The following is a 26009-nucleotide window of genomic DNA, read 5'->3' as shown; positions in this document are numbered from 1 at the left end:
TGAGGTATCCATGTTTAAGACGGATGTGGCCGATGAGGAGTCTGTTTATGATTGTCTTATTCCTTCTATTCGGGGGAAAATTAGGCCAGCTGAAGATTGTGTTTTATATTCTTCTTAGTTTAGTTTCTAGCGCGTTTGTATCGCGTTTATATTGTAATATATAAGTACTAGCTATTTTATTTTCAAGTGTTACTAATCAGTCTTTAATATTATGAAACATTATCGCTCTGTAGAATAATTGGATTTGAATTAATATATAGGGACATTATATTATTTATATATATAGGTATTATATGTATTATAAATACATCCTAATAATTTAATTTACAATAATTAATTTATAAATGATTGTTATTTTAATATTATTGGATTACATTTTTTTTTACAATAATTCATTTTTAAAATGTTTTTATTTTGCATGATGCGAGTGTAGGTACCACTGAAAACTAAATGGATGATTTATATCTTTGAATAATAGTTTATCATAATATCTTATACAGAGCCATAGAGGTTTACATACTATTAAGCTAATATACACATTTCTAATAACATATAGCCATATGTTATATTATATATCTCTTGAGTAGTTATATAGTAGCACAGCAAAAACACGGCTTCCATTTCAAAATTTTGAAATGGCAATAATATGGAGAAGTGTAGTTATTATCCACGATTGCTTTAAATATAATCATGATTAAGCCAAAAAGGAAATTCGACAAAAATATGATTCACGAGGTAAAAAGAAGAATCCTAAGAATATAACAATGACAATATAATGTAATAACTGAGTATTATAGCTGAGTAGTGTATACTTATTATAATAGATAGTATGTAAATTAAAGTTGACCTTACGGTATATACATATATACAAATAATTATTTTAAGGCGTTCGTGGCACGCTTGTTATCATAAAAATCAATACGTAATAATATAAAAATGTTTATACAATATTAAAAATGTATATACAGGAAACATATTTATAAGCGTCATGGAAACCCTATAATATTTATATCACGTAAAGTGAAGAGGTGAGAAAAATTAAAAACAAGAATTTGAGAAATTTTAACATTTATTCTCTCGTCTGCAACCGTGGTGAATTATTTTTATAAGTTGAACGAAATAAATATTAATATATTAACATTAGCATGTATTGCACAATACATTATATGGTAGGTACACATATCATTATATTATATGTAACACTTTAAAAAGAAAAATAATTTTTCTCTCTTACATCGCGTCTACTACTGCTGCTGCGGATGGTGGTGTCTGCTCACGGTAGCTAGCTTGCAGTAGAGCGCCGGCAGCCGCGGGGTGCATGACGGCCGTGGGCCTCTTGGGCGGCACTTGTAGGGTGGGCCTGATCAGCTGACTGATCGAGTAACCGGTGGAAGTGGCGGGTGGTGACGGTGACGGCCACTGCTGGTAAGCGCTTGTGGACGTCGCGACGGATGGCGGCCAGAAAAGTAATGGTGTAGGTATAGTCGAAGCCGGCCGCAGCGGCCGCGGTGGACGGGTAATCGGCCACTCCGGGGCAGCCGGACGCGCTGGCTACTGCAGAGTGGTATGGCGGCCCGCCGCGGTGATGATAGAAGGCGGTGGCTGCAACGGATGTGGGGTGATAATGATGGTGATGGTGTGGTGACCGTGGCATGACCACGTCGTGCGGCGACATGGGTGGTCAGTACGCGATGTGGTGCCGGGTAGATAGTGTGAACCAGCGCCGCAGCTTGCCGGTGGTAACGCCGATGTTCACATCGCTGCCGTTTGGGTCGATCATCCAATAGTTACCCTTACTCGGGTCGTCAAAGCTCCTCGAAATACCGACGAAACAAATGTTCAGCGAAATGTTGTACCGAATACTGTTCTGCCATGCGGGAGTGTTCATCCGGTATAGAACGGGAACTTGTTCATGATGTACTCGTAAATGCCGCTGATCGGCGTTAGTCGCTTCTGCGGGCTTTCCGATATGGCCGTCATGATCAGAGCGTTATAACACTATAGTTGGGCTTTTTGTTTTTGTTGTTGACTAGCGGCGTTGCGGTCGCATTGTCTTTATTCTTGCAATCACCGTCCCGTTGCGGTGACTTGTCGCGATTTGGTAGGTTCTAACCGCGGTGATGGCGCAGGTGCATGTCACCGGGCGTCGCCGGCGGTGAAGGGCTGTCGCTCGGCCGCGTACTGCATTAGTCGACCGGTGCGCAAAGACAGTCATCACCACTACGGTCGCTGGCCTCACTGCCGATGTCGATGAACGATCGGGATGTCGACGTGTCTTTTGCAGTTCTGTTTGTCGTCCACATCCAGACGGCCCAATTTGTGATTGATGGTGAAACTAGGTCCGTTCAACGATTTGTGACACGAAATCACAAATAACTTGAACGATTCGATGGAAAATATAAAACGATAACGAAGAGCGACAGATAGTGTCATGTGTGCGCACACGATCGGAACGGCGGCGCCGAGAAAACGATACGGACCAAACGACGTTATAGTTTGGAAATAAAATCGATCTGCATTAATTTTTATTTATTAGGTTTTATATTATTTTATAAATTCGATGGACATAACAATATTAAACTAATTATGAACAATAGCTATCGAAAAATTAATTCACAACAAAATATAATACTTAATTGTACGTTTGCGGTTTGCACATACCATTCTATAGTAGGTACTCTGCGATGAAATATTATATAATTTTTTACGGTCTTGGTTGAAAAAAAAAGTGTAAATAACATTATTATAATATTATTATTGATAAATTAAATTGAAAAAGAAGTTTGACATTTCTAAGTAAAATTATACATTTACCTAAGATTATTTAAAATAGATTTATACTTATGCGTAAGATTTTCGACTTCTGCGAATTATTTTTTAAAGTAAATCATATACTTAAATATTTCCTAGCAATAAAGTTGCTGTGTAAACATATGATCCGAGAATTTATGTCAATATTATTCATTGGATTTTAGGACTCTTTAAACGATTTCCATTCCAATATGATAACGTGAAACCAGTTTTTTTAAATACAATAATATAGTTACTTATGTTAGGTAGGTACTTCTTTCAACACCATAATAATATTATTTCACTGACGAATAAAATAATATATCTTGAAAGAAAATCATCGCTACACGTCAAGTAAATTTAAATGTACCTTAACATTTTTGGTCTTAGGATTTTGTAGAAATACCGTATGTCATGAATGTTAAACTATTACATGCAGGTATTATTACGCCATGTGATTTACGCGATTTTTGCATTTCGTTTAAGCACTTGAACCCTGTACGCATATATCTATAACCTCACAACAACACGTTTGATGCGTGATCGTAACAAGGCAATTACCATATTTTAACAAAAAATCAAATCCAATGACAACTATAGTAATAACAACAACAATTTAATAATGATATACAGACAGGTAATTTTTATGTGAAAATCTCGATGCCATGTAACAATAATTATTAGATATGTGTAGGTAATATAATATTATCGTACACTATTGATGTGTTATGATTTACGTTTTGTTTTCAGTTCCAAATATTATACTATTATGTACGTACATATTATAGGTACTATTTGAAATTCGATAAGCGAACGAATAAGTCTGCAGCAGCACGCTCGGCAAAAACCCCATCGTCCCATACAACACAGTAGGCTATTAATAATATTATTCTGTATACCAACACTCTGGCGATCATGAGACTTTCTTCGCCCAATATAATATATTATTATCTGATTCCGCAGCCACGTCAAACATCGTGTTATTGTGCAGACATGCACACTTAGGTCTCGGACGCTGACCGCGCATTATAATAATACAACTCGACGTGCAGTGAGTACAACACCTATTGCTATTGATAGGGCAATTTTTTTTGCCTGTCAAATTTTCAAACGGTTAAGATCAATCTCAGCGTAAAAAACGCAGTGCATTATAATATAATATATTTGTTTGAACTCACCGGGCGACGTACTATACATACAACATAATAATAATAATAATTATTTTAATATATCATTATAATATTGCAATGTACCTACCTATATTTGTGTATACTTCAGCTAGAATGTGTATATGTATATATATATATATATATCAAATACGTAGGTACCTATGTGTGTGTTTACTATATAATGTGTATTGTAACGTCAGCCGGCAGACGTCAGCGGCCCATATAGCCTACATCTATAGGTACATCGTATATATACACATGATAATATATTAAAGCTGGTGAGAATTTCACGTCCTACGTTTTGTACAAATTACATTCCGATACACGCGCGCGTACACGTATATAAACACGACTATAATATTATATACACATGCATGATATTATACACACGTCTAATGCGCAATAATTCAGTCAACGTGTTTATTCCACAACGCCTTGTGTACATTATGTACTTGGTGGCGATGGTGAGCGGTGGATGTAATGGAGGGGACGGTGGTGATGGTGAATGTATATAGGGTGTGGACAAAGTATATATAGGTAGATGAGCGCAATCATATGGCCGAGGGGTATCCCGGATAATGTTGGCCCTACACTATATTAATACTCGGATTGTCTGATCTACAAAATATATATATATTTATAGGTAACTAATAAGTAATAATATTATTAATTTTATTTGTATATTCATATCGCCTATCCTGACTTTAGTAGATGGAAACGAAATTGAGTTTTATACAACTAAAACAAAATATTTTGCTTAGGATAGACGGGAATATATAATATTGAAATCGTCTGTTTCAAGAAAATTTCAAAATATTTAATTTTTTTCAAACTCAAGTGTTATAGGTTTAAAAAAATCACCCTGTATATTATAATGTGTTGTGTACAATGCGAGAATGTATATAGCTGTATGGTGTGTATATGCGTATTAGAGACGATAGGAGAAGTATAATATAGAAGAGAAAAATAACACGAGATTCGTCGAATGGGTCATTACGTACTTCTTTAACTGGAACATTACTCACATTATGTATCCTTTTTATATATTGTTATAAAGATATGACGAACTGTAGGCGATACATCAGCGCACGCCGCTCGCGTCATTTTCGTCGTGCGTATACATATATAATAATATATGTATACACCGAACGACGGGGGGGCTTAACACCAAAATAATATGCAACGGGAGTCAAACTTTTAGTTCACCGTAATAATAATAGTAATAATAAAATATAAATATACCATTGCCGTGTGTATATGCGCGCGCATGCGCGTGCGTGCGTTGTATTATATACGAATAAGTCTAATTTGTACGGGCTGCGGCTGTTCTGTTTGTGTTTCGAAACGCGTATATGCGATCGGATGATATATTTGTAGGTATATATATAATACATATATACGTATATGCATGCCGAGGTGAAAGCAATTTGTCGAGTTTTATTTTTTTTAAACGAATCGGACATATGCCGTTTATTGAGCAATCAGAACGGCGTGTTCGGCGCGACTCCTCAACGCGCCTATTGTATACATTATACACATAATTTAATATGATATGATATACGCTCTTCTCTCTTATAACGTGCGATGTTAATCAATCTTTCGCCAGTTTTGATACTTCAATTGTTTCCATTTTCTCCCACAGTGTAGCGCGTACCTATATAAACGTTGTATACCCACTCGCGTATTGTCTTTGATGATAATAATATACGATATAATACATTAGGATCCTGTTATTCGAAAACGCTCTTTTATTCTTGTATATATATTATTATTATACCACACGACTATGGTACCTATAACTATGTAATGTACGTTACTCTATTAAATAATTAATTAGGTAATTTATATAAAATAAAATAATATACCGTGGGAGTAAACTGTCCCTATCACTGTCCCATACATTTATGCATACATAAATATGTCGCATCCACATGGTGAAATCACTCAGTTCATGAACTGGATATCCAGATTGTGAAATTCGTTCAGATACTGAATTTTGACGAGAATAAATTATATAGACATCCATTTCATGAAATGGACTGCAATGTGTAATTATTATGAAACAATATTGTTATGTTATTTTGCAATGAATAAAGGGAATCACGAGACCGTCCATGCTTGAGACGCCAGAAGGTGGGTTTATCATTGAGTTTGAAATGTTTTGCGCTTTTGGCGTTGTTTAGTTGGCCAAAAAAGTTTATCGTGAGATTATGTATTTAGGTTTTAATCGTTTGGAGTTTGAAGTCGGTATGAAAAGGGCTTCGTTTCTGATGAACCATGGCAAGTTGGAAATTATATACGCGCGTGCAATAAACAATGATATTATATCATAATATTATAATGTATAACTAAACTGTAACTATACTTTTCTATATTATTCTACGAAGAACAGTATTAACGAAATAGTTGATTGATTGACTTAAATAATAATTATAAAAAAAGAATTGCATAAACTTGGAACAAAATATGGTTTACGTAAAGGATGGTTCAGTAGTGAATGTTTGAAAAAATCAACAACTTAATTTCTCACTACTGATCAAGTAGATAAAAATGTTAAATTTACGACGTGAGAAATGATTAAAAATATTTTAGGAGAGCAAGAATTTTTGTCTTATTTGTGTTAAGCAAAACCTCTTGCCAATCAAGTAGGTGTGCTTGTTTTAAAAATAATATGATATGTAACAGTCGATACTATAATCAATCGTCATGAATTATTTTTTAAAGAAGTTAATTTAAAAATAAATAATGAGGAAGAAAAATGTATAGCTACCTTTAGTTCATTAATTATTATTTAAGTCGATCAATTATTAATTTGTTTATATTTTTGTTTATATAACAATATAGAAAAGTATAGTTATAGTTTAGTAATAAATTATAATATAATTATTTATTGCAAAATAACATAACAATCTTGTTCCATAATAATTACAGAAAATACACAATATAGGTAGGTATTTGTCCATTTCATGAAATGGATGTCCATATAATGTATTTTCGTCAAAATTCACTATCTGGACGAATTTCACAATCTGCATATGTATATGTCTAAATGATGTATACGATTCCATCCATGACTCGGTTGCGATAATATATGTTTTGTAATAAACCATTTAGTAGGTTTCGATATATTATTCAATGACAGCAATGATGATTACAGCCACCGATTCGGAAAGCCGCTGCAGTTTTATCGTATTCCGAAGAAAATTATTGGTTAGTTAAATTATAATATGTACAAAAATAATTTAGGCATTAAGTCTTCATAAAATCAGTTAGGTATAGTGTGTTTTATTTTTGGACATTTTCCACGACTATCAAAATAAATAGAGCATGTTTGAGAAATTAATAACATCACTTTGTTTAGAAATTAAAAATCGTAAGCATAAGTAAAAGAAGTTTAACGAGACTAAATCGTGGACTGAGGGTAAACCGAAAAATCCCTCTGTCCTGCGTAGTTGCGCCACCACAGAGCATCAATATCGTTTGGTGAATTTTGTCAGTTCGACAGGTATATCACTACGATGACTTCACGTCAAGACTCATGAAAACTGTATAACATTTATTGTTGAGAGTGTGACTTTTAGCGACTGCTCAATAGCCATAAGCCTTTAGGAGCACAATAATAATTATATTAAATTGAATAAAAAAAATAATAATAAACATGGAGATATTGTATATTACAATATTTTTATTAGAGGCAGATTGTAGCACGCGAGTAAAAAACTGACGGACGAATGTGACACCCTATTATCATTATCATCATCGTCTTATTACTATTATTATTTCGTGTGAACACGTGGTCATCCCGTTTGTAATTATTACATCGGTTGTGTACGATGATACTGACAATACTATAATATGATATCGTGATGTTTCATCTTGAGTGTATGACAACGATGATACAGCAGCTATAAACGGGAGATCAGAGTTTCGTTGAGCGCGTGCATATATAATATATACATATATGTATGTACAAACACATACTATATATGCATATATAATATATACATATATGTATGTACAAACACATACTATATATGTAGTTTCCTCCCGCTGTAGGGCGATATGTGTTTAATTGGTTAAGTCCCGAGCCGACAGAAGTGCCGGACAGGTTGATTGGCGAACCGGTTTTTGTTTTCCCTGCGATGTTTACAGCGATCTGTGCACCACACCTTTGGCGGACCAATAAGAACAAAAAAAAAAAAACATATACAACACACACACGCACGCACGCTCTCAAACATACGCACACACACACAAACACTCGTGCGACTGTTAATAAGTAATAACCCTATCGTTGCCTGCAGTGGCCGTTTTTGTATAATATAATGTATAAAATATATGATGGTAGTAACTATAAGTTTCCTAAATGCCGAGCTATATAGTGAGCTAGATTAAATTCATAGGTGGTACAAGCCCTCAAGTCGTTTGGGTGTTATTCAGACAAAAAAAAAACATTTTTATAATGAAACTATAGTAATAATAATAAGCATTTAGAAGTCTAAAAATTGACTATCCATTTGTACCTATAATTGTTATTATAATGATGACTTTGTTAACCGCAGTAGCTGTTAATAGATACCCATCGCAGTTTATGCGATGGATCCGTAAAGATTGTAAACCTTTTATACTGTACTCCCATAATAAACTATTATACTAGTTTTACTATAATTAGGTCCATGGACATATCGTGATACTGCAGCAGATAATATCATTTTAATAATGATTTGTTGATAATTGCTCGTACCTATCCCTAACAATTTAGATTAAAAAATTAATGCGACATATTAAGACATTAAAAAATTAAATCCTATGATGTCTTATATTTCTATTAATCGGTATATTAGGTGTAAATTATACATTTTATACGTTCAGGGGACACATTCTCTCCTTTTTTATTACTCATTTGCAATTTAAAATGACTAGAGATTCTAGTAGGTACCTACTATAATAGTATAATCCCACATAGCAAATTGAAAATATTAATATTTTCAAAATATTGTTAGAAGATTTCCTGTCAAATATTTTAGTGAAAATATTGATGAATTAGCTTCAAAATATTTGATCACCATATATTGGAAAACAAATATTATTAAAACTTTTTCAAAACAATTTGTATCAAATATTATAATATTATTTTTCATCAAATATCTTCAAAATATCCGATCACCATATATTTCAAATCAAATATTATCAAAACTTTTTCAAAACAATTTGTATCAAATATTATAATATTATTTTTCATCAAATATCTTCAAAATATCCGATCACCATATATTTCAAATCAAATATTATCAAAACTTTTTCAAAACAATTTGTATCAAATATTATAATGTTATTTTTAAAATATATATTTAGATATATATTTTTTTTTCATTTAATAGAATATTTACAATCAGCACTTATTATTGCGCACCAAATACGTACCACCGGCGACGAGCTTATTGTACATTCATATAGTATAATATTCTATTATACAGAGTGTTTGTAAACACGTACATGAAATAAAGAGAGGCGGTGATAACTCGCATACATTCTAATGATTAGAGCTCGGATTTTTATCTATTAAATAAAACTATTGTAATATGCATAAATGCATATTTATGCACTAAAAAATTACGAAATGTGCAAACAAAATATGCGCTAAAATTTATAAAATATGTATTTTTAGTCAATAAAAACACCAAAATATGTACAAAAAAATGTATTACAATTCATAAAACAAAAATATTATATTTTTATTACCCAGCTAGTAGTTTTTTTATATATTATTTTTTTTATTACAGTTTAAAATACATTTTTTTAAATTTACATAGCGTTTTATTTACTTTAATTTATATTATTATTTATTACATTATTGCTACTATGGTTTTTTTAATTTGCTCAAACTTGTAACTGCGTCTGTTATCGGTAAGTTTTTGTAGCGTGAAAAACTTCGTTCTGCATCAACTGATGTTATTGGAGCGCATATTTGAAAAATGGAAGATCCTCAACCTTCAAATCTTCTTCTATTCCTTCCATATAGTATCAACTTCACCGTCTTCACCGGAATGTATTTTCGAAATTTGTACCAAAGTTTTAAATCCTTTATTTTTTTCAATTACGTTCTGAAATTTTTCATAAATTTCTTTTCCTAATTTTTCATTAGCCATTTTGAGGGTTTCTCTTGTATTATTGACAACTTCAATTGATTCGAACAAAGTCAATCCTGAGGATTCTAATTTAGTTATGTTGACTGGTAAACATCTAAAATTTGACTGAATGTATGTTAAGTTTGGGCCTAAATTAGGTTCAACAATAATCCTAATCCTTTTTTTCGATTGAAATTGCGTAATCTGGATTCAATTTTGAAAATACATTTTGTAAATTATCAGCGTAATAAAATACCGCTTCTAACCACGTTCTCCAACGGGTTATTATAGGAACAGGAGGAGTTTGTTTCTGTCGATCGGCTGTACGAATATGTTTAGCTGTCTTTAATTGTTGTTTGACGGTAAAACGACGATCACTTCCGGCTTTAGTTTCACACACCTTACAATATAAAACCAAGCCATCCGTTGAAAAAATATCATTCCCAAACTCGTTGACAAAATGTTTAAGACGTATTGAACAGGATGACTTGACTTTCGGCATTTTTAAATAAAAATAAAACCAACCGCGGAAAAATATAATACACGTTTTGACTGACACTGCGATTAAAGCCGTAAATACGTTGTCTGGTTGTCGCCGTATACAATATTATATTATATTATTGCTGAAGGTTATCTAATAACGTAGAATAGACTCGAACAAACACGATAAGTCGATAATAAACATTTATATTTTACATCAATGCGTGGTAGATTGTACTTACCGCCTATACAACTTTTATATAAAAATTGGGTAGTTAATTTTGTAGTTCGTTAATTTAAATTGTTTTTTTAAAAAAATGTACTGAATATAGCAATTTTGTTATTAAAATCCCAAATATGCAATTAAAATACAAAACTATTAAATATACAAAAATGTGCAAAGTAAAAATAGTATTATTTGATTCATTAGAACATGAATAAAATTTGTATTCAGGTTAGCATTAAATTGGACAAATAGCAAAAAAAAAATGCAATTTCATAAACATTCGAGCCCTACTATATAATGATATACATATACGTTGATGGATTATTGTCGTCGCCGTTTTTAGTACCACGATGGGTATACCACGAACGAGATTTCAAATAAAATAAATACAATACAATAATAATATAGAAATGCATTGTAGGTACGTATAATAATAATAATAATGGGCTGCAGCGTGACCCACTCGTTTATTATTTCGTTGTCGATCCGTACGAGATATTTTCTTTATTTTATTTTTGGAATATCGTATATGAGCGAGCATGGCTTGCGCGGATATGGTTTTTTCATTTCTGTTTTTTTTTTTTTTTTTGATGGATTCGACCTAGTCGATCATCGTCAGGGGGTCCACTGCTGTCAATGGGGGTGCCTCAGCTTTCGTGTCAGCGGGTATCACAACAACAACGACGTCGACGAAATAATAATACCGATTTCCCTCACCTGCACCAGCATTTTGCCCGCGTGCTAATCGGCGGACAGGGTGTGTACGTTTTATATGCACATATTATGTATATTTCTCGACGGCGGGTCGGGTAAAAGCCGGCTGCCAACGGAATAATAATAATAATATTGTTATGTTTACGAGATCGATTGTGCGGCGCAGGACCCCCGAATCCGGTGCCTACACTCCCACTCCCTCGTACACATCCAACATGCATATACCAATAGCTTTCGTTATTATTTTGTTTTCCCGTAATGTCATAATAAAGACGCGAGCGTGTATTGTACAATAAATAAATATAAAAGTATACCTATACTGCCGGTAAAATACCGACAGAAATCATGTCTATCATAACAGACACGTATAGCGACGTTACAATTCACTATAATAAGAATATGCGCACCTACCTTTAGGTATGTATTATAATATTACATTATAATATCGTTAACGTACGGGCACAGAGATAGGCATCTCCGACATCAATCAACGAACGGACCCGTCACGACTCTGACCCTGCTACACATAATATAAGGTATATATCATATTATGGTACCGCGGTCGAATATAATATATATATAATATTTATTATAGATCGAAACGTTTGTACCAATAAAGTGTTTTTATGTCAGGGTTGGTGCCTTTTTGGCGGTATTTCAAATGCCGATACCAGTAACGATATTAGGGATTATATGGTATTTTAGTATTTACGGTAATTGCAGGTAATCGATATTTTCGAAGAATCTACAGATGGATTTTAAAATGTTCATAATACCTTTTCAATTTTTTAATTTTTTACTCACTAAAATTCATAATTTTTATAATTTTTTTTTAATTCAAAATGTTACCGTTTTATTAGGCATAGCTGCTCATGAGCATATTTCGTGTACACTGCACAATTAACGTGTACTGGAAACCCGCCTTAAAACAACATTTTCAATCCACGGAAATGTAATATTTGTTTAAAAATTATGCTTGTTATTGATGTGTAAAAAGTTACTAAAAACTTAAAAGTGAACACAAAGTAATATGCTAATATCTAATGCCGCGAGAAAGGAACATTTTCTCAAAATAAAAAAGAGTATATAAAATAAAAATAAGGTTCTACAAACTATTCTAGATATTCTGAGATCGTACACTGAAAAAAAAATATTGTTACGTGAAACGAAATATGGTAAATGTAACCACGAAAAGTGGTTGCTACAGTGACAACAATAATTTTAGTTACAATAATTAATCAAATCTTGTTAACAATAAAATGTTGTTTGAACATCACCTTTAGTTATCAGAACCGAACTGTGATTAGTTCTACATACAAACCATTTGTATGGGTAACTTCGGTGTATATAATATTTTGTTACTACTCAATACAAATCAAAATATAATCAGTACCAGTTAGATTAGTGCGAGTAACAGGATAGTTATGATGTTATCGCAGTAAATTCTGATATGATTACCAAACAACTTAGTATTGCCTTTGATATGTTTAGTAATAATAACATTGACGTTAGAAAATATAAATTATTGTAATGTTGCAATTACAAGTGAATATGGTAATTCGTTTAATAACTACAACCATGTTTATTAGGTAGCTATTATCGTCGAGTAAAATATATAGACATATAGTCAATATATATTATATAATATAATAATACTTTACTCAATGTTATTGTCATAATAATAAACATATTAATATATTTATGTTATGTTAGTCAATAATATATTTACTACTTATTATTTAAAAAATTAAATGTTTCATAGACAATAATGATTTATGAACACAATTATAAGTACATTATTAAACACCATTTATTTATCAAGTAGCCTAAACCATATTTTCTTATACATTTTAAAATAAAAAATTTAATTTAATTGGTCCAACAATAATTATGAAGGGCTGTAATGTGTGGCCTAGGCTTGACAGTTTTTCTCGCCTTCTCGTAATGGTTTCTTGTATTTCAGCGTCGCTAGATATTTTAGTTATGAAACCATCTCTAGCCTCTAATTTTGATGGCTTCCATTGTGTTGATGCCTTTTTCCCCCTAACAACTGAATTCCCAATGAGGAATACCAAGCTAAACAGACAAACTATATTTGATGTTTCTTCATCTAAACAAAAAAAAAAAAACATTTTAATTTATTACTTGACATAATTCTTCATTTTAACATAATAATTCCATAACATACAGTAAACACTAAACATTTACCAATTAATTTTCAAATTAAAGCTTGAATAATAAGTTTAAGAATACAAAATAGGTATTCATTAATAAAAATCATGTTAGTCAAGGACTAGAAGATTGGTTTTATTTTTTTTGGACACTGTTTGATTCATAAAAATATTTATTAATCAATTGTTAAGCAAAATAATTTTCAACTAACCTTCAGAACTGTACTGTAAGTAATCATTCAAAATTTGATGTACAGTGGAATCTTTAGTTTTTTTACTTTTAGTCAATGTTAGGTCAATAATCTTCTTTCTATATATTGGTAAGTTCTGATACAGTTTATCGACAGATTTTGGATACGCAACGGTAAAGTCTTTTAAAATCTAAAGAATAAATAATAAGATCTTAATAATCAAATGAGTAATCAGATACAAATTACAAATTATTAATAATATCATATGCACTTACAAGGAGATATCCTGCAGGTTTTTTCAAACATGGAAACTCAGTCATGTACTCTGCAATCGAAGGACCGTCTTGTGACATCAGTCTTTTTAAGCGAAAGCTGGATGTCAAATTCCAATTTATTTCTACTAAATCCCATGGGTCACTAGAGTTTCTTAACCAATTGAGATTTTCCTCCACAACAGATTGAATGTAATTTCCTTCTTCTTCAGTCGATTGTATAAGTCCTTCCGGTAATGGAATAGAACTAAAAGATGATTCAGAAGATGTTGAGCTTCGTCTCGATGAATTAATCAAACCAGATTTTCTATATTCCCTTCTCCTATTATTTAAACAGTCGAGAAGCTTTCCTTTGGCTGCTCTTTTTAAGCCCGGTCCGTAAGAAATGTATGGAATAAAATAAGTTGATGGTCGTTCATTTTTAAAAACTTTTGTGATTTGGTATGCAAGGTTATGTAAACGTGATGATGGAATACGTCTTTGAACATCATCTCTGAGTTCTCTATTTATTATTAAGTGACACAAATGCCTACGACCTGTACTATCTAACAAACCACTTTGATGAAATGTAGCCAATAACGATTTTCCTTCATTTGTAGTTCTAAGTAGTTCCAATACTTCCTGCAATAGTAAAATTATTTATTATTTGAATACATTTTCATTAAAACTTTCTAATAAAAAAATTGTTATTAAAAAATTCAACAAAATTGTTAAGCATAACACTAATAACAATTTTATTCTTACATTAATACTAATAAAGACTACCTAATAGGTATATAATAATTAGACTAATAAAATCAATACTGTTTCTGAAACTGTTTGTATGAGTTCTGATCTAAGTCAAGATAAAAATATTTGTATAAATTACCTAAATTATATATTATTTGTTGAGTAGGTACTTGAGTTCATAGTCTTACATTTAATGTATACAATCCCTACAACCCTACATATTGTGACAAAAACATTTCATTGGCAATATATGCAGATATTAAGGACTTTAATAGGTAGGTACTAATATTGAATTATAATAGAAAAATGTTTAGAAATATAAAAAAATAATCTTATGAAATATTAGAATAAATAAATTATTTGAAGATTATAATATAATATAATACAAATTATAAGCTTACCGATACATTATCTTGTGTTATTTCTTCTGGTGATTTCTTCACTGTGCTTCCACTACTGTTACTACTGGGAGTTTCAGACTGAAATTTTAAAAACATATTATTCACATATAAATATTTCATTGAACATTCAACAAGTTCTGAAATAGAAATAAAAGAATCCACTGAAATATTGAAATAATTTAAAGATTATTATGAGATAGAGTTAAATCAAGGTATATAGGTACTTATAATAAAAAAATATGACTTACCCATACATTATTTTCTACTAAATTAGTTATCTGTATATCTGAGTCAATACTACTGCAAGATACAGCCTGAAATTAAAACAAAAAATTACTTCCATAAAAAATTTTAATTTTTAAGTGAAAAAAAGAGTTTGTAAAATATAATAGTATTAGTAAAATAATTTAAAGAAAATCACAACTAAAAACAAAATTTATCCAGAGTAAAAAATGTACATACTAAAATTAAATTAACCATGATTGATTATGATAACTAAATAATTAAAAAGTAAATTATGTTTTAAATTAAATAATAAATAAGACCATCATGTAATTACTTTAAACTAAGTCTAAGTAGGTACATAATTGAATACTTTTTTCAAAAAGAGAATAAAATATTTTTATACAGATGATGATTGTTTATGAAACCATTATCAAAATAATTGTCTTAATATTTCGTAAAACAATAGGTACCTACTAACCTAACCTGGAGCATTACTAATTACATTTTATGGATAAGTTATTTTAAAATTACGATTGATTTATATACTTATGAATTATTATAATATAAAATTACTGAGGGTGAAGGTATCTGCTGGATAATATTTTTCCATTGGTCAATATTTGATTTTAATTGTGCTCGGTGTCCAACACTAGGAATTAATTCCATCATCATGGCTTCAGTTAGCAAGGGTATGGTCTTCATATCTATATCGTTTTCTGTCGAAGAAAAAATTAAAATTCTGTAGATAGTTAAATTTTATTATTATTATGATTGGCAGTGTTATATCCTAGACTATTTTATTAGCTTTTACTTATTTTAGATTCTGAGCATGACTCAAAAATTATTAACTGTAGACCATTGAAATTTTGATCAAATATTTACATTAGCATTTTACATAGATGGGAACATTTTCATAAACTATTTCGACACTTTTTTAGCTATTTAAAGCCATGATAATTTTTACAATTAATGTTGCAACTATTTTTCAGTTAGAAATTCATATAAGTTTTTATTTTCATAGCTATAATAAGAAATTTTAATGAAAGATTTCCATCAAAATTGTCTACTTATAAAAAAACAATAAAGTTTAGCGTTAAGTAACAATATTTTTTTGTGAACAAATTAAATTAAATTTTTCTATCCGTGATTTCCGTAGGCAATAGGTATAGGTACCTAATTAAATTCTTTGATTTGGATATCGGATCTCAAAAAACTCTGGTATTCATGTTAGGTAGCTACTTATTTAGTACCTAATTTAACAACTAAATAATAAGCAACATTTGGTGTTGCTTAAATATTTAAAAAATTAAAGAAATAAAAACAAACTTTACACCTTATATATTTTATAAATGTTCACTCCATAAAAAACTAGAGCTCTTATTACCCGTGTACACGGTTTACACGTGTACACGTGAAATTAAAAATTTCGTAATGAAAACCGTGTAACCCGTAGTTCACGTAATTCACGTGAATTTCGTGTATTTAAAAATCCTACACGTGAATTTCGTGAATTTATAAATTCTACACGTGAAATATTCGATGTGTATTTAAAAGACATTTATTATATCAGAGATAATAAAGATAGATATTATCTATCTAATCCAACTAATTGGCAACTATAGTCATTGTTAAAACCGAGAAAAAATTTAAAAATAAAACGAATCACGGAATACACGTATTTTGTAAATTCACGTGAATGCCATCGCGGAATACAAGTGTCACGTGAAATACCTATGTGTTTATTCAAAATATTTATATTTATGTGCAAAAAAACATGTGTTCCATTGAGACCTCTATAAAAAATCCTGTAAGCTCCGTGTAAGGTATCAAACAACACATCGATTAATATGTAAAAATCAAATATTAAAATGGTCTACGGGAAAAAAAAATTTTGGGACCCTCTGCTATAGAGTGAACTGTAAATGTATCAAATGTTAAGAGGTACTTACCACGAAAAACTTCAATGTATTGTTCTAAATTCCAGGCTTTCAGAAAATCAGCTGCATCGCAGTCTGCCATTATAATATTAATAAATGTAATTATTAAACGCTAAACGGCGAAAATGCGAAATGAGACAACTGAGTATAGATACAAGATGAATAGCAAATGAGTCAATCGGCAACCCGCAGTCCGAACTCCGCTGACAACAGTCAGTCAGTCTTTGAGTCTTCTCCAGTCGACCGCCGCGCGCCGTGCCGATTAGCATCCTCCACCCCCTTGCCACTCTTGTATCAACTATATATTACTTGATAATTTAAGAAATAGTATTGGGAAAACCTTATTATTGGTTGTTATTACTACAAGGTTTTGTTGTAATCACAAATGTTCCGTACCCACAATCCATCATTCGGTTTTTGGTATACTCAGTTTAAAAATAGATTTTATCTAATAAACGTAGATTACCAGAAATATTGTTCCGTCTATTAAAAGTGTTGTTAATTCGTTTATTCTGTTGTATTTACGTAATAATTTTTAAATACAGCAAATCTTATTGTTCTTTACACCATCAATAACTTACAGAAAGAGGACTTTACTGAAAACAATATAATATTGTATGCATAACAATTTTCTGGTAGTAACTACGATATAATCTCTAACAAACCTATTTGGTAAAACTATACAACATAATTTTTTTCAGTGTATACCGCTTCTTAGTTTCCTAGGACTTTGAATCATGTATGTCCATAATACGTGGATTATGAGCAAAACCAAAAATAGATTTTTCCGAGTACAATATGGATCGGTACCCATTATATTGATGACGAACACGTGTATGGTATTTTCGGGAACAACGTAGTAATTATTACCGAATCACGGAATACCGGTATTCTAAATTGCCGAATATACCACTGTCAGTTCTACTTTATGTAGCATCTATATATTTGTTTTAGTGTTGTTGACATTTTTCCGACAGAAATTGTGACGAGAGACCTCATAACATTCTGCCATTAGAGTGAATGGATAATGTATTAAACGGTTAAAATTTGGAGAATAATTCTGTTGCCTCGTCGCCATGCTGTGGGGAGGGGAGGGCACGTATTATGTATTATTATTTCATTTGTATCCAGACGGTTACTATTAGATTTTGAAATGTTATTATCTATAACATACTAGAAAATTCTACTGGGAGTCTTTATAGTTACACTCTACAGCAGAATTCTGAACCCGCGAGCACTCGATTTTATACGTACGTCGATTTTATACCCACATACCTATTAATGTGTGTGTGTGATCGATTTTTTGATGAGACCATTAATCTGTTAACTCTTATATTATATTATGATATGGGAGCATACTTGCAGTATACTACATTGGGTCACACGGTCTACAACAACAGACGAAGATCCTTTTTCGGCCCGTTGTGAGGACGGTCGTATATTCCATTATTATACATTATCGTCATTGCGTCTTCGTCCGGTATTGACCACAAAACCCATAGTCGTATTACTATAATATTATTATTATATGTATAATATAGTACAATATACACATTATATCGGTCATCATCATTGTTTACCCGAGGACGTCCGTGCGTGCGCGTTTTTATATACCATATTTTGACGTGGGAGAGACGGTTTGACAAATGGTCTTCTTCGGGTCGTTATTCTGTTGGTCGCCGCACACTTGTAAAACCGAGATGGCCAAAAACACACACACACACGGTTCATCGGTCAAAGTCATTGCAGGCGGCGGCCACACGCGCAGATTGATTCCCATGGCAAACCGAAATAATTTTACTATATTATGATTTTCGTACGTGTCATTGTCGTGCTGCGGCTCTCGGGACTTTATATATTATTATATTATTCACATAACATACATAAATAATAAATATATATATATATATATGAATATATAGTACGTGTGCCTACTATTATATAATTCACCTACACCTAATATTATTATTATTATTATTATGTTATATTTCCTTGTATGTGTCGACTTCAATTGTCCGTATTTGTCGTAATAATAATAAATTATATAATATTATTATGACGTGTTTGTTAAACGGGTCACGTGGGAATACGTCGGCCAATATTGTTGTTGTCCACGTATTTTGCCTAGGACCCGACGCCACCTCCACAAATCGTATGAAATATACCGACTTTTTTGTCACACGCGTATTATCTATATATAGTACATTGTTAAATATACTCGTCGATTTTGACGTGTTTCTTTTCTTCTATACATTCTTATCTTCATACGATACTCGCAGATTATTGTACTTATTCAATATAGACGACATACATTCCCATTTCAAAAATTGTCAGTTACTTTATAAACACGGTTGATACATGTGAATTGTACTTTAATTCTAAAATATTTATTGTAAATAAAATGAAAATTGTAATAAGTCGTCCATATAGGTAACTACGTAGAAATAGAAAAACACGCAGACCGTCACTCGACAAGTTAATATATTTGTATATTCTATATTCATACTGCAGTAATTTCATCTTAAAATAATAAAATTTTAATTAATATCTGTCATCACAAAAGTAAAAAATAAATATATTTCTTTAATATTTTTATTCAAACAATAGTATAATGCGATGTAGTTATATATTCAAACTATCCACTTCTAATTAATCCATAGGTACTTAAATTATTATTATTATTATTATTATGGTTATATTTATATATTATAAACGTTATATAAACATACTGTTTATATCAATACGGAAATTTTTTTTAAATATATAGGTATTATTCATATTATAGTGCTTGCAGTGCTTGCAGTGCATATAATATATACATAATATTAGCTACTAGATGGTTTTGTTTTATTTTTTAACTTAAATATTACACGTGGGGCGTTACGATGATTATAAAATAGTGAAAAATTACACACTATTTGATATGTATAAAATGTATTGCTAATGTAGGTAGGTTCCACACTACCATCGTAATAAATGTCTATATTATACATTTAATATCCGTAAAATATGATATGCGACAGCTGATAGATTTCAAATATCAAATGATTGTGCACCTGTAGCTTCCGCATGGAACTTTAGTCAATTAAGACGCTCTCCGAATAGGTATATCATACGTAAAAATTATAACTATAGAGTGTAAACTATAATGTTAAAATGGTCTTACGATGTTTATCATTTCATCGTCGTTCATAATAATTTATGTATGAACAAATTTTCTTTGGAACTTGAGGTAGTATGTAGTATGTTATAATATGTAGGTAGGTAAGCTATTTTTTTTTATTCCAACTGCTATAATATAGTATATTACTGGGTATAAAGACAGTTATATTAAACCACTCAAATATTTAAGATAATATTTAATTAAATCGCAATTAAATAAATTTAATAAAAATAAAATAAAAATTATTCCATATACAGAGTGTCCTAAAGAGATCTGACATTCTGACAAATTAAATAACTTTTATTCTAATCAATATTTTAAAAAAATTTCTTTTAAATATAATTCATAGACACTTACGCTACATTTTTTATTTTTTAATACTGAAAATAAAAAACTTAAAAATTGATAAAATTTTTTTTCGAAATATTCAATATAATTTGTAAATCTGATTTTTTGAAAAATTTATATGGTAAAAACACTTATTTAAGTCAAATGCCTGATTTTTTACAATTTTTTTAAATATCAATATTTTCGTTAAGTAAATTACTATCTAGTTTATGTCAGAAACCTTGTAATTTCAAATAATAATAAATTTTTTTTTAAATATTTTATAAGAACATTTTTAAATAAGTGCATGTTAAAATCTAATTATTTTTTTTATTGTATTTATTTTAATAATATGTGATGTATAAACTATAAATTACTATAATTTACCTAACGAAAATATTGATATTTAAAAAATTGTGAAAAATCAGCCTTTTGACTTAAATAAGTGTTTTTACCATATTATAAATTTTTCTGAAAATCAAATTTACAAATTGGCTATATTGTATATTTCGAAAAAAAAATTTATCAATTTTTAAGTTTTTATTTTCAGTATTAAAAAATAAAAAATGTATTCTAAAAATGTAGCGCAAGTGTCTATGAATTATATTTAAAAGACATTTTTAAAGAATATTGATTAGAACAAAAGTTATTTCATTTGTCAGAATGTCAGATCTCTTTGGGACACCCTGTAATATGCCACAATGCAATATTTATGTTTTACTACAGAAACCCAATTTGGATTTTTTAAAGTAGGCACGCATAGCAAACAATATGTGACCATTGATTTAAAACTCCGATGAAGTGAATTCAAAGATTTGTCTATTATATAATCATCGTCAAAAAATAATATTAGGTGATCCAACAAATCGCGAATTCGTACGGACGAATTGACGCCGTTTTTCATATTATAATTTTAATAAAATATTTTATACAACATTTTAATATTATCACCTTCGTTTTGGTCGATGTGAAAATTAAAATCGAAAGAAAAAGACTACCGCGATGTGACAGAAATACAGAATTAATCACAGGACGTTTCGTTTGTATAAGCAAGCACGAACGGCTTGCTGCTGAGTTCGTAAATTATAATATCATTATAAGGTGTGTATGCGTGTATATATGGCTGTTATAGTAGTAGTATTAGTAGTGTTGGTAATAGTATTAGGTAGTACACGAGAACACTATTAACCACTTTTAATTGGGCTGATGAGGTTTGCTAATGGACCGGCGAGAAACCGTCTACCGGTGGGACACACGATTTATTCCAACACGGAAAGATAAAAAAATATAATATATTTTAAATATTTGTTTAAACGTCTGTTTGCAAAAAACATAATTTAAAAAATACAAAGTAATCGGATCACAACAAGTATCAATTGCAGCTACTGGGTTAAGTTTGTATACCTATATATGCGTAAAATTATAAAATAATAATATGTTATATTATTGTGATTTACGAGTTTAGATAGAAAACTTGCGGTTACATTCTCGAATCAGGAGAAATATTTCTAGTGGGCAGAGGTATCATCGTTATCTTTCAACACAGACCAACGAAAAAATGAATTTCATAACACCCGTTGACGAGTACCTAACGTAAAGTCATTTGAACTCCATATATAAAGAAAGGAGAAAAAATAATGGCTGACAAAATAAATAGAAAAGATAGATATGAAACAAAATAGTAGTTTTACGTGTACACTCTTACAAAAGTTAAATAGGAAAGAATGGACTGAACAATAATATGACTACTATTGCACTAATATAATACATTATTTACTATCAATAACAGTATAGCCTGCAATATAAAATTATTTTCAACAGAAGATCAAAAACTATCAATGGAGAGAAGAAAAATAGAATAAAAACACAAAAATAACTTTTCAAAAAAGATCTTTCTTTTCAATATGCAATATATATAAATAATACTTATGTCTTATAATATGTACTTATTCTAGTTAAATTGTGCAACACAAAATATAAAATCAAAGAAAACAGTAGTACATGCGACTATATTATACTATACACTATAGGGAAAATGAATAAATTTTTATAGACCTACAGCCCTAATATAATTTTAGTCCTGAAAGATTAAGATAGGGTAAATTCACTGGAATTTTTCACGGGCTACGAAGTGCACAGGGTCCAGCTAGTTATATATATCAGGTCATGTGATTTACACAATTGCCTATTGGTTCCTACAAAATGTACATACATATTATAATATTTTATAATATCTATCAGCTACCTACCCATATGGCTTTAACTCTTTTATCTTTATTCAAAAACGATACGAATGTCAGCCGTCAATATAGTGTATATTATAATATTATATTGTTAGCAGTGTGTTATAAAATGAAACGTTTTATCTCCTATAAAGCTGGAATACTACGATGACGCGCGATCCCGCGATAATGAGATTATAATAGTAATATATTATCATGCATTGTGCGTTTTAAATTATTATATAACATGTTTGAATTACTGTACTATAGAATCATCGATGAAAACAACGTATGTACCTATAAACGTTCCGCATAATATGCCTAGTCTGCGTGTTATTTTCAAATACATTCGAACCGATATTAATCCTTTCGTTGCTTTGAAATGCAAATGTAATGTACACATGTTGTACTACTCACACGCAACCCTTTCTGCCAGATATTATAATTAACATTGATTTATGATTAACTGTCTGCAACATGCAATAATGTATAATGTGCAACGTCGTATCTACTAATGTCTAATACTGCAACACGTAGGCATCTACGTGTCCGACCCATAAAATTATTATTATTATCGCAACAATACGATTTATCATATACAAAATAATATGATTATGTATTTTAGATTCTGAGTGCAGCGATGAATGTATTGATTTTACAATAAATTATATATATATATATATATATATTTTTTTATAATAATTATTTATTTATTTTTTGTATCTGTCATCAAATTATTTTGAGGCAATAATAACTAAAAATAGTTCAGTTTTTTAGTTTTCTTCAAAAGTTTCTTTGCTGGTAGGAAAGTGAATCTAGTTGGTACTTTTGGGGTCAAAAGTCAAAAATCCACAATAGTTTTCAAAATCGTCAGGAAAAACAGAGATTGAAAATTTAATACAAGGTTCAAAAAAAAGGTTTAAAAATCTCAAAAATTAAATACACTTTTTTTTTTAATATAAACAATACAATTTATTATTATAAAATATCTAAAATTGACAAACCGTCGTCACTCAGAATCGTTTTTTGTATACAATTATATTATATCATTGAATTCAAATTTAATACCATCCATGATAGTGACCTATACTGTATAGCAGAACGTCATCCACTTACCTGTTTTAAAATATTGAGATTGAATGAATATAAACTTATCGTTCTGGATTCAATAAGTAATCATTTTATTTTTTAACATTATATATTTTATAACATGAGCCATAAGCGTACTGAATAGTATACAATATAAATTAATCTACTAATATATAGGTATATTTATAGTCAAGTTAGTATATTATCGTGTTTTATATATTTTTTTAAATGACCGAGATGAAAAAAATATAAAATAATTTAACACGTCGGACGACATAATGAAATTGTTATTAAAATAATCTCTTCGTGAGCGCGTGTCTTTTTGTTTTTCGCGTGTTTATATTGTTAAAATAATACCTACATATTATATTGAAGATCATGGTAGTACTGTTTTAAATAAAATTAAACCTAACTATATAATTATAATCGCATTGTACACAAACATTTGCCGCAGGTGGATAATTTTTTCATTATTTTTCCTTCTAATACTACCGATGTCGTGGACGTAGGCGTGACATTATCATCATCACTCGTTATGCAGTTCGTATGTAATGACATGTTTAATATTATTGGTGGTAACTTATGCCATAATTCATGATGATATTATACTTAACATAATTGACATAGGTACCTATATAAGTATATTATTATCCATGTTTAATAGTATATCGTCGTGTTGTGGACCTGTGATGACTAATAATACAACAACCAACTGTAAAAATGACGGGCGACGGTTAATTACTGTTATTATTACGATTATTACTATTATTGCATCTGTATATACGCAACCGCCGTCGCTTTGGTGTGTGCGACCCAGAAGATCTCGGTTGTTAATTGAAACAGTATAACCCTAGTTAACAGCTTGACCGGAAGTGTATATAATAATAATAAATGTATATGTATATGTGTACCCTCCTGACTCTTCTCCGCGCGCATAAACACACAGCCACGTGCGTCCAGTGTCAACATCGTCACCGCATATTAGAAATTAAACACACACACACACACACATGCCACACACAATAGTGTTAGTGTATTTATCATTATTAAATACGTATATTATACGAACCCAATATGCCCGCACGACGATGACGAGAAATAATAAATAATCTAATTAAAAGACTGCAGTCTACTAGCGATTAATAGAGTGGTATTGCTCTTACGTGCAGCGAGTCACCGTCGCCGTTATTGTCTTTTGATTTTGTCGTTTCAATGTTTCATCATGCGAATATATCGTCGTCATGGTTTTTGCAAACGATCTTTCCTCGAAAGACAAACATGAATTAAACTGATTTCATTTATCCTAAGTGTAACGAATATTATTATGCATTATTTCTTTTTCATCGTAACTCGCGTGGGTGCTCACGGGTTCACGCGAACGCCCTCGGTCCCTAAAATCGTGTTAATTCCGACGAATGATGATTTTAATTACTAATTTATAGCGAGCGTCTCTCGCGTCAGTTCCACCAAATAACACGTACAATTGAACGATATTATTATTACCTAACTGTATAATATAATATTATAATAAAAAGACATTATACATATAAATTACAGAGTAGATAAGAAAACAAACAAGAAACATTTAAAAAAAAAAAGTAGGCAGGGTTGGAAGATACTAAAAAAAAATTATCATGATACAGACATTTAGTGTATCAAGATATAAGATACAAGATACATTGTGAATGTACGCTAAAGATACAAAATACATGATAGTTTTATATTTCCAATCGAATTTTATTGACTATTAAACTTAAAACGTCTATACATAATTC

General features: G+C 30.6%; 1 protein-coding gene and 1 pseudogene across 1 annotated transcript; both read right to left on the bottom strand.

Moving 5' to 3' along the window:
* Window positions 1–1244: 1244 nt before the first annotated feature.
* Window positions 1245–2552, bottom strand: LOC107172443 (uncharacterized; annotated as a pseudogene).
* A 10754-nt stretch (window positions 2553–13306) lies between these two features.
* LOC149055990 (uncharacterized) lies at window positions 13307–17633 on the bottom strand. The gene is made up of 7 exons (XM_089226740.1): window positions 17446–17633; window positions 16070–16212; window positions 15520–15585; window positions 15272–15349; window positions 14145–14762; window positions 13891–14059; window positions 13307–13617 (listed from the first exon to the last, which is right to left on the bottom strand). The coding sequence occupies exons 1-7, from the start codon at window positions 17513–17515 to the stop codon at window positions 13358–13360; spliced, it is 1404 nt and encodes a 467-aa protein (XP_089082866.1). The 5' UTR covers window positions 17516–17633; the 3' UTR covers window positions 13307–13357.
* Between the last annotated feature and the right edge of the window lie 8376 nt (window positions 17634–26009).

Source organism: Diuraphis noxia, unplaced genomic scaffold, assembly GCF_037042655.1.
Source record: "Diuraphis noxia isolate RWA-SAM2 unplaced genomic scaffold, SU_Dnox_SAM2 contig0004, whole genome shotgun sequence".
NCBI classification, from domain to species: Eukaryota; Metazoa; Arthropoda; class Insecta; order Hemiptera; family Aphididae; genus Diuraphis; species Diuraphis noxia.
The sequence above is the reverse complement of the archived record's forward strand: the minus strand, read 5'-3'. Positions and strand labels throughout refer to the sequence as shown.